The sequence below is a fragment of the Oncorhynchus nerka genome, linkage group LG22 (assembly GCF_034236695.1).
Source record: "Oncorhynchus nerka isolate Pitt River linkage group LG22, Oner_Uvic_2.0, whole genome shotgun sequence".
NCBI classification, from domain to species: domain Eukaryota; kingdom Metazoa; phylum Chordata; class Actinopteri; order Salmoniformes; family Salmonidae; genus Oncorhynchus; species Oncorhynchus nerka.
In genome coordinates, this window is record NC_088417.1 from 28420371 (window position 1) to 28431843 (window position 11473).

The following is an 11473-nucleotide window of genomic DNA, read 5'->3' on the forward strand; positions in this document are numbered from 1 at the left end:
CACACAAGCATGTTCTCTTCTCTGTGTTGTTGGACTCTTAAAATACTGCACAGACTGTAACATGGAGGTCAAAAGTACCCTCTTAGAAAAAGGTGCTATCTAGAACCTAAAAGGGTTGTTCAGCTGTCCCAATAGGAGAACCCTTTGAAGAACCGGTTTTGGTTCCAGGTAGGACACTTTTTTTTTGTGGAACCCTCTGTGGAAAGTGTTAGCCTATGGGGACAGCTGAAGGACCCTTTTGGAACCCTTTTTTCTAAGAGTGTAGCTAAAACAAAGATTTTGAATGTATTAATTTCCCCCCTCCTCATCTCTCTCAGAGTATCTTTAGGGTATTCTATTGTTGATTAGACTCAGTCTGGGTAGAGATAATCATGAATCACATTAATTTCTTCCAACTGTTAATGAGACCTGCGTAGAATCAGTACTAGCATAATGACGTGGGTGCTCATGCATGAGTATCTTTTTGTACTGTAATGTCTTTTTGTGTTTTGTCAACGTATTCTATCTACATACCAGATGTAGTTGTATGTTTGAGTGTGTCTCTAGCAATACAGTGGCATCAGCCGGACCCCTGGGCTAAGAAGCAGGGTTACTAAAGGGTCTGATATTCCACAAAACAGAATGTATTTTCACCTAGGCCTTAATGTTCTAACCCCTGAGTAATAGTATGGATAGCCCTAAGGTAGGTAGCTAGGAAACTCAATTGATGAGAAGGAGTTCCCCAGAGACTATAGCTCACCAATGACCCCTGAGGCTGTGTCCCAAATGGCACCCTATTCCTTATTTCGAGCACTACTTCTAACCCAAGCACTACGGGCCCTGGTCAAAAGCAGTGCACTATACTGGGGTTCGGGTGGGACACAGATCTACAGTGATATATTTTCTAGCCTTAATATTTTCGAATGTATTATTTACATAATCTGCAACCCTGATCAAGGGAGATTAAAGCCTTGTTTACAATTTGTGCTAAAATGTGAGTTTCTTGATCCAATCATGATAATCCAATCACTATCTGATAAAGGTCTGTCGTTTCTAAACATTGTAATAAAATGCCTCTCTCTGTCCACTGTGTCTGCATTGTGACCAGATTAGCTGGTGCCTCCCTGTATGCAAATTATTTGACAGATATTCTTCTTTTTTTTTAAATCTGAATTTATTTTAAGATAATTACGGATGCCAAAAGTCAATGGTGCTACCTGTCAATGATTTTAGAGGCCATTATGATGATGATTTTAATGGTTTTAGCAACCAGATCTGTTTACACTAGATTATATACAGTATATGTTTTAAAGTAATGAACAAAGTTGTTTTTTTCTGACAGCCAATAGAAGCTCATCATAACGCACCTCTTCATACACAGAGGGTCGAAGATCATACCCAGAAGACATGTTAACCTATCCTGTTAGTGGTAACGGTCAGAGGTTAGCATGTCTTGGGTGTATGATCTTTGACCCTCTGTAACTTTCTCATTATTCACGATTCAATTCTTATTTATAATAAGGCACTCTAAAATGACACTACATTATTTACCATTCATTTCTATTGGGCAAATAAAAATACATCTGAAACGGAACCAAAACTAACTGCAAATGCATCCTACAAGTTTGTAGACTGATGTTGTCATTGCATGCTAGGAATATGTTTAGCATGCAATATAAACTCAGCAAAAAAAGAAAAGTCCCTTTTTCAGGACCCTGTCTTTCAAAGATCATTCGTAAAAATCCAAATAACTTCACAGATCTTCATTGTAAAGGGTTAAAAACACTTTTTCCATGCTTGTTCAATGAACCATAAACAATTAATGAACATGCACCTGTGGAACTGTTGTTAACACACTAACAGCTTACAGACGGTAGGCAATTAAGGTCACAGTTATGAAACTTAGGACCACAAAGAGGCCTTTCTACTGACTCTGAAAAACACCAAAAGAAAGATGCCCAGGGTCCCTGCTCATCTGTGTGAACGTGCCTTAGGCATGCTGCAAGGAGGCATGAGGACTGCAGATGTGGCCAGGGCAATAAATTGCAATGTCCGTACAGTGAGATGCCTAAGACAGTGCTACAGGGAGACAGGACAGACAGCTGATTGTCCTCGCAGTGGCAGACCACGTGTAACAACACCTGCACAGGATCGGTACAGCCAAATATCACACCTGCGGGACAGGTACAGGATGGCAACATCAACTGCCTGAGTTACACCAGGAACGCACAATTACGCCATCAGTGCTCAGACTGTCCGCGATAGGCTGAGAGAGGCTGGACTGAGGGCTTGTAGGCCTGTTGTAAGGCAGGTCCTCACCAGACATCACCGGCAACAACGTCGCTTATGGGCACAAACCCAAAAGTGCTCTTCACTGACGAGTAGCCGTTTTGCCTCACCAGGGATTCACATTTATCATCAAAGGAATGAGCAGTCACAGCATGTGTCACAGCATCATCAAAATGAGCTTGTTGTCATTGCAGGCAATGTCAACGCTATGCGTTACAGGGAAGACATCCTCCTCCCTCAAGTGGTACCCTTCTTGCGGGCTTATCCTGATATGACCCTCCAGCATGACAATGCCACCAGCCATACTGATCGTCCTGTGTGTGATTTCCTGCAAGACAGGAATGTCAGTGTTCTTCCATGTCCAGCGAAGAGGCCGGATCTCAATCCCTTTGAGCACGTCTGGGACCTCTTGGATCGGAGCTTGCAGGAACTTGCAGGTGCTTGGTGGAAGAGTGGGGTAACATCTCACAGCAATAACTGGCAAATCTGGTGCAGTCCATGAGGAGGAGATGCACTGCAGTACTTAATGCAGCTGGTGGCCACACCATATACAGACTTTTCTTTTGATTTTGACCCCCCTTTGTTCAGGGACACATTATTCCATTTCTGTTAGTAACATGTATGTGGAACTTGGTCAGTTTATATCTCAGTTGTTGAATCTTGTTATGTTCATACAAATATTTACACATGTTAAGTTTGCTGAAAATAAACGCAGTTGACAGTGAGAGAACATTTCTTTTTTTGCTGAGTTTAGCTCAGTATTTAAATTATTTATCTCGTACAGTCATTATTTCTCATCTTTATCAAGGGCGTCAATCATTTATGTAAATCTACGTTTGTGTTTGTCTGTGTGTATGTGCCTGCTTGTCTGTCGGTCTGCTTGTGTGTGGTACCTCTATCTAGCTATATTGTGTCATCTATAAAGTGTAACCCCACATACATCATTGGAAATTAAAGGAAATAAATGTGATTCAAATCCATAGAGTACCTGTCATTCTCTCTCATTGTAGCCTATTGTTTATCAATGCACAGTGACCCCTCCAATTGGCTACTGACTGACTGACCAACCCCTCTTAACCTGTTAGAAAGATTAATCATTTGTCAGCCACACTGAGGTACAGTATATTTCTCTCTTCTGTCTCTCTTTCTTTTCTTTTTTTTCTATATCGCTTTCAAAAGAGTGGGGTTTCAAACTGTATGCATACAGTTTGAAACAACGGGAGTAGCGAGAGAGAGAGAGAGAGAGAGAGAGAGAGAGAGAGAGAGAGAGAGAGAGAAAGAGAAAGAAGACAAAGAATATTTAAAACATGTAGACATAGAAAGTGAAAGTAACAAAAAAGGCTGAGCAGGGTGGGGGCAAAGAGATCTCCTTAAGGAACATTGAAGGCACTCAAAGCATCACCACCCAGACAACAAAACTATTCCTGTTGATCCAGGTCGGTAGCGAACTAGTCCTGTAGAGCCCCGCTCCCCGTCTCCCACTCAGAGCTGTGGACTTAAAGGCAGCTGAGGGCAGAGAAAAAGCCTATCTCTCTTCGTCAATCGACCATTCCTCCTATGCACTTATTATTGTCCCATAGGACTTGACTTATAGCCCAGGGATACAACTCCAGTTATTGTTTGTATCAACACTTGCACCAAGGTATAGACGAGAACGAAACACTGCCCAAAAGAAAACATGTACCACTGTGTAAAAAAGTAATCTACATTTAAAATCTGCAATATTACAGGCAGAGGTATACGAAATAAATACACTGGCAAAAGAAAGCAACTTAAAAATGTAAATATACACTATTCTGTCTTCGTTGGAGTTGTAGTGTGCGCTCGTCAGGGTGTTAGTTTGTCTGTCAGTGGGTGTGAGACAATACAATTTTGTAATAGTGTGTCAGAATGTCTAATAACGAAAGTACTGTATACTGTCTATCAGTCAGTCAGTGACTGCTCCTATCTTCACTTATAGAGCTAATGTGCATGTTAACAACATCTCCATTGAAGGTTGTGAGGGGAACGGCACCTCAGTACCTCCAGGCTCTGATCAGGCCCTACACCCAAACAAGGGCACTGCGTTCATCCACCTCTGGCCTGCTCGCCTACCTACCACTGAGGAAGTACAGTTCCCGCGCAGCCCAGTCAAAACTGTTCGCTGCTCTGGCCCCCAAATGGTGGAACAAACTCCCTCACGACGCCAGGACAGCGGAGTCAATCACCACCTTCCGGAGACACCTGAAACCCCACCTCTTTCAGGAATACCTAGGATAGGATAAAGTAATCCTTCTCACCCCCCTTAAAAGATTTAGATGCACTATTGTAAAGTGGCTGTTCCACTGGATGTCTTAAGGTGAACGCACCAATTTGTAAGTCGCTCTGGATAAGAGCGTCTGCTAAATGACTTAAATGTAAATGTAAATGTAAAGGTTGCTCATAACCCCATTCAACAAACATTTAAAGGAAACATTTAAACAACACTGTCATTTCAACCAGTGCATGATACTAACTGACATGGTAATCTATGTCCCCATCACACTTACTCCTAAAACACAATAGGACCAGTCTGCCACACCCAGTGACCCACAACACCTGTATCATGCATGACTTGACCTGTCTGGGGAGTTTTGAGCGGTCTGAGAGAGTTTTGGTCTACGTTGACATCTATTTGAAGTCACTGTACTGATAGAAAGTCCCATTTCCTGTTGTAATAGCCATTCATTTATCAGTCGAATTAAATTGTCGATGCCACCAAAACACCCGTAAAACACATTTTGAGAAATGGCATTGGAGAAAGTGTAGCCTGGTCATTGATGACTCAGTTGACAATTCAAGGAACACAAGAGCTCAAGAACATTGTAACGAAGGTGAAGAATAACAATCTACTGTAGATTAAGACATTTAAGGCATCAACACCAACCCATCTAAATGTGATTAAGAAGGAACCAACAATAAACCACATGATAATGTCTAGTTTCTGCCACGCCTCCTTTTGTTGTGAGGCTGAACAAGGAAGAACCTCAACCCCTGTGCATATACTTACCAAAAGTACCTCCCGCCACACCCACCCGAACACACATGACAGGACTGCCAGCACTATTGTCAAAAACATTTGACCGCAGCATAGTACTCAGGTGACAGCTTGGTAGAGGAAACAGAGTTACTCAGACCCAGTCCCAGACCGTAATGGTTAGTGTTGGGACGAGCTGAATGAACGTGGTCTGAGCTACAGGACCAGAGGAGAAAATAAGGCCCTTGAGGAGTAACAAGGCTGCGGAGACCATCACACAGTTGAGTGACACAGGTGAGGACTAAGTTTAATAGATCTTGGCAATCGCCAACCATCAGACTTGCTGGATGTTTTCACAGTTTAATACTACAATGTCTTCATTGAAATAGTTTAAAATCCTCTCTTACTGAAAGGTACATTGTGTTATTTCTCTCCCCCCACAGCCCTGCTATGGGTGCTAAACAAGAGAAAATGTACTGCACCAGGTACTTGGATGGTCAGGGACCCCCAGCACTGATAGACCAAGGTACACTACCTGGATATTCTTCTCTCTCTCGCTCATCCCTTTCTTTGTCTCGCTAATGCTTAAGATTGAACTCTGACCCTACATGGTTGTGTGTGTCTGCCCCCAGCTAATGGGGATGTGAAGGGGAGCTATGCTGAGGTGTCAGAGGGCAGCCAGCCAGAGGGACAGATGACATGGGTCATTCTACACAGAGACCTCCCTGGTTACCCAGGGGACAACACCATACAGATCAATTATGTTTTTGTAGATGGAATACAAACAGTAAGTTAGTGTTAAAACAAAAGGCTTCAGTACTTAGCATGTATTTATTATACAGAATAGCATACATCATATAGCCTGGTCCCAGATCTGTTTGTACTCTTGCCAACTCCAATGCTGTCTTTGTCAAGCCAAACATGCCAATGAGTGACAGGAGGAGTTGGCATGATAGCTCAAATTTCAAATTCAAGTTTGAAGTGTATTTGCTATGTGTTGGATATTTTACTCCCTTACTCACTCATACTGTTCTATTCTAAGTGTGTTCCACTTCTGAGTGTTCTGAGGAAAGAGAAACGCATTCTACAGGTGCTTATAGAGAGTTTGGTGACATTCCATCCTGTTGATGTGATGATGTGGTAAATCAGGTTAGGCTAGTCGCTAGTCATTGAGATGTTGCATACCACCGGGAAGGAAGCACAGAATGGGTGATGTAATGCATTCACTACAAGTCAGCAACTAGCATGAAGGAAATCAAATATCTTTGAATGTATTCAGAACAGGTGCACCCCACTGGGCAAAAACTGGCTGAATCAGCATTCTTTCCATGTCATTTCAACAAAAAAAGTAAATGTGATGATGTTGAATCAACCCAACTTCTAACCTACATTTTAACCCAACTTCTAACCTAAATCCAATGTCCTGGTGACATTTTTTATTGATTTCACGTTGAATTTACGTTAGTTTATAATGAAAAGGAACAAACACGACCGGTTACCCGGCTTTAACTTTACCACTAATAAAAAGGAAAACATCAAACAGACAGGAGTGTACATAGTAGTGCATCTCAGATTTGAGACTGGAGGTACAGTCATTCATGCCAGCTATTTGCTAGCCTTTTGGGGGCCCTAAGTAACATTTTGATGGGTCCACCCACCTTTTGGCGATGCGTTTTAGTGGCCCACCTATTGATGACGGAGAGACTAAATTGAAGTTTTAGAGTTATTTTCTACACATTTTGCCTTGGGACGTAGAGAAAATGTTGCAGTTTTTAAGCAAGTATGCTGCAATTCTATACATTTTCCCATGACTTAAGCCAGCCTTTTTTTTGCAGGGGGCGATTGCATCAGCAGTCACTCAATTAGCCCATGTCAGCTAAAATGATTTAGATTGTTAAGTCTACACTCTTAAAAAAAGGGTTCCTAAAGGGTTCTTCGGCTGACCCCATAGGAAAACCCTTTTTGATTTCAGTTAGAACCATTTTGGGTTCCATGTAAAACCCTCTGTGGAAAGGGTTCTACATTGAACCCAAACGGTTCTACCTGGAACCAAAAGCATTCTACATGGACCCAAAAGGGGTTCTTCAAACTGTTCTCCTACAGGGACAGCCGAAGAACACTTTTAGGTTCTAGATGACCACTTTTTTTATTTAAAGAGTGCAGCGGACAGCTTCCTAAACTTGTAGTAATCATGGTCGAATTAGCGAACGGGGTGGGGTCCATTGATCATCAGTTATCATACTATAATCTGCAAACACTTGCCTCCAACCTATGGCAAAATGTGTAGATTTGCAGGAAATCAGCTGTAAAAATGGAAGTTTTAGAGGTATTTCACAGATCCATGATTATTTTGGATTTATTCAGATATTCTGATTTTACAGGACAAGCATCCCAATCCAGGGCAGACGTTTTTGGGAATGAGGACATTGGCGTATTTGCCCGACAACCGCGATGGAAGGAGGATCCTGGGGCTATTGGATAAGGCCTTCTATCAGAGGCTGGTCTTTACTGTAGCAACCAATGAGAATGGAGAGGATATGGTCACATGGGCGGATATACCCCATAAAACAACCCCTGACGCAGGAAAAGACAGGTTAGTGCTGGATGTGTGTGCTACAGAGCAATAGAAAAAGGCAAAGTTCCCATGTTAGTGGACTCTGCATTCACGGTAAACCCTCCATACATTTCGGCTCAATCGGAAATGACCTTCACATTTAAATAATGCTATAACACTGAACTTTGGTGATACAGATTGAATCAAGCCTTAAATGATTTATCTTTAAATACTCACTTTAAATCTATTATGTCTGTAAATCTATGTAATCTGTCTGACCCAGTGTTTCATCTATATTAACTCTGCATCTGTACACACAATTTACTTTAGTCATAGACATTCATTTGTTTTTCTGATAATTCAGTCACAGCTATCCAGACCCGGACTACCTGAAAACAGCGAAGAAAATACTGAAAGACAAAGGCATCGAATGAGAGGTGACTAAGATCCAATCAACATCAGTTATCAACACTGTCAACGTCAACAGTAATGTCTGAAAGGTGCTGAATGCTCTGTCGTAGCCTACAGGTCCCGGTGTACAATTATTTTAGACCTCTACAGCAGGATTACGTACAAGTTTATTAGCTGCTGTAATGTATCGTGTCGGTTTTGTTTCTTGAAAGCTTTGATAACATATTAATATTTTAGACTACAGGGTATGTGCAGAATGTACAATAAATAGCTGTTTGCTGTTCACTCCCTCTTGTGGTTGTTTATGTCTCTACACTCACTGTTTCCCTCCAAAACCAGCTCATAGGCACCTTGTTCCCTATGTAGTGCACTACTTTTGACCAGGGCCATGTCCCAAATGGCACTCTATTCCCTATATACTGACTACTTATATTGAATAGGAGGTGTGTTCTTCAGGATATAGTAGTCTGACATATGTCAGTGGTTCCATAAAGATAACAGCATTCATTTGAAAACTAAGGTTTGTCACATATCTACACACCAGTCTCTCCAAACCACACAAATGACTTTTAAGCACAGGATACTTCCCAACCATTGTCTACCTCCCTGCAACAACACCCTAAGCCCTAGCCCCTTTTCCTGAGAAAAAAGTTTACCCTCTCATAGTTATTATTTTTCTGATCTCCTTCCTTCCTTCCTGCTGGCCTAGCGTGTTATTGGTCCAGATTGCCGAGTGTGAACTTTCCCAGGGTGACGGCAAGGCCCTCTGTTCTTTTCAAACTGAATTACAGCCTGGGCTTCATACAGACAATAAAGTCTAATCTCATTGGCTGGTCCCATTAGGGAGGTGTCTGTCATCCAGGGGCGCCTCTTAAACCACTTTCTCCTGGACGTTTCACAGTAGAGTCATCCGTCCCAACTGTCAGAGTCTGGAGCTGGAGCGGCAGCCACAGCCACCGCAACGACAGCTATCAAATCTGTCTCACTGAGGCACTCAAGTCCCCCCTCCCATGCACCTCGCAGGCTCGTATCCTCCAGCACATTCTGGCCCCCATCGTCGCCACTTCCCCTGTCATCAGAAGCCTCCTATCTCTGTCTTTCTTAGAAAGACCCATGAGGAAAAGAGATGACTTGATGCTCAGTGTGTGCATGTGTTTGTGTTTGTGTGTGTGTGTGAGTGTGAGTGAGAGAGAGAGAGAGAGAGAGAGACAGAGAGAGAGAGAGAGAGAGAGAGAGAGAGAGATTGTGTGAGAGAGAGAGGGAAAGAAATATTGTGTATGTGAGTGATCGTGTCTCTGTCTCTGTTAGCAGTGTTTTGTATTAGCCTTTGTGACGCAGGCAGCCCTGTTAGATATGGCCAGAAATCATTGACAAATCATGACTACGCCTTAGACCAAAGCCAAAAAACACTTTTTTTAAAATCAGCAATAGAAAGCTTGAATTCTCAGCAGAAATATTTTCTCCATTAATTCCTCCTCTTCCTCTTCCTCTTCCTCTCCTCTCGCTGCATGAGTCCCAAATGGCACCCTATTCCCTCTCTTCCCTACCTAGTGCACTACTTTTTACCACAGCCCTATGGGCCCGATTCAGACCAGAGTTAAGCTGTCCTAAATGGAACAGAATTCCCTTTTGACGCACTTTTCGTCTATGCGTATTCTGACCAACTTATTCGTTTGGGGGGAGATCAAGTAAATTAAGGTGACTTTCACTTAATTCCCTCCACCTTTACGCGCAAGGAAACTGTGAATAAGGTCTAGCGAACCTTCCAGTGCCAAGTGGGAAAGGCATGTATTTATTTTTGGAGGATAGAAATAACACCGTTCTCCATACGCTGCAATTTACAACCTGATAAACACCATTGACAAGAGCAAGGTACATTAATAATCCATTTGGACAAAGGAATTGTAAATATCAATGAATCTTGTTTTAGATATATTTGACCTTATAATCGCTGGAGACAAATGTGTAACCAGTCATATTGGCAGCAAACTGAAGCACATCAACATATAAAGCTTCCCACTGTAAAGTTGATGAAAAAATGTGCCATTATGCAACATCACATTTGCACTTCCTTTTAACATGCAGGGGTGGGCACTCTCGAATGTCTTAATTATAGGCTACCTTGACTTTCTCTGTCCCCTATTGCTATCATGTTAAATATTTGCCACTATCAGTATCAACCGTCAGTAGGCCTAATAACCACACATATTCAACTGACATTTTACTGTTAGTTCCCTTCAGTTGGTTTAGCCTACATTATCATTCCATTTCCTTCCATTCTTTCATTTATCTTCATTTGTTTCCTCCTGGCTGTTGCTGAGGATCATAAGTAACAGTGGATAATATGTTTTTTTTTAAAGACGTAGGCTAATTAAATTGTTATGTAGCGGAGCGCAGACCTAGCCTTATTAATTATTATTATTATTATTCAATTGTTTTGGATAAACACTCCAAACAGCCTACCAGACCGCTCAGAGGCATCCGCATGGTCCTAAAGCACACCGTTGCCTCATTTTGTATCACATTCCAATTATATAAATGGAGGGGACAAAAATGCTATTTCAAAATGTGTGTGTGTGTGGGGGGGGTTACAGCCTTGTTTGGCCATGTCATCACACAGTTCCATTGTTAGTGCAGTTCCATTGTTAGTGCAATAGTAGACTATAGACAAAGCTATAGTCTACTATTGCACACTATTCTCTCTATTACAATGAAATGTAAACTAATCTTTCAAAATAATGTGGCATTATTTAGTTTTCTTTATTTTGTGCGAAATGGCTCTCCACCCGATTTTTTTATGATTCATAAGTACTTTCCTAAACCTAAATAATCATGAGCTGAAGTAAAATATCCCAGAAATGTTCCATACGCACAAAAAGCTTATTTCTCTCAAATTTGCTTACATCCCTGTTAGAGAGCATTTCTCATTTGCCAAGATAATCCATCCACCTGACAGGTGTGGAATATCAAGAAGCTGGCTAAACAGCATGATCATTACACAGGTGCACCTTGTGCTGGGGAAAATAAAAGGCCACTCTGAAATTTGCAGCTTTGTCACACAACACAATGCCACAGATGTCTCAAGTTTTGATGGATCGTGCAATTGGCATGCTGACTGCAGGAATATCCACCAGAGCTGTTGCCAGAGAATGTAATGTTAATTTCTCCAACGTCGTTTTAGAGAATTTGGCAGTAAATCCAACCTGCCTCACAACCGCAGACCCCATGTAACCACGCCAGCCCAG

General features: G+C 41.9%; 1 protein-coding gene across 1 annotated transcript; it reads left to right on the plus strand.

The window, feature by feature from the left end:
• Positions 1 to 5343: 5343 nt before the first annotated feature.
• Positions 5344 to 8513, plus strand: dtx3la (deltex E3 ubiquitin ligase 3L a). The gene is made up of 5 exons (XM_029625953.2): positions 5344 to 5557; positions 5707 to 5789; positions 5896 to 6050; positions 7645 to 7856; positions 8182 to 8513. The coding sequence occupies exons 2-5, from the start codon at positions 5714 to 5716 to the stop codon at positions 8249 to 8251; spliced, it is 513 nt and encodes a 170-aa protein (XP_029481813.1). The 5' UTR covers positions 5344 to 5557; positions 5707 to 5713; the 3' UTR covers positions 8252 to 8513.
• Positions 8514 to 11473: the final 2960 nt, after the last annotated feature.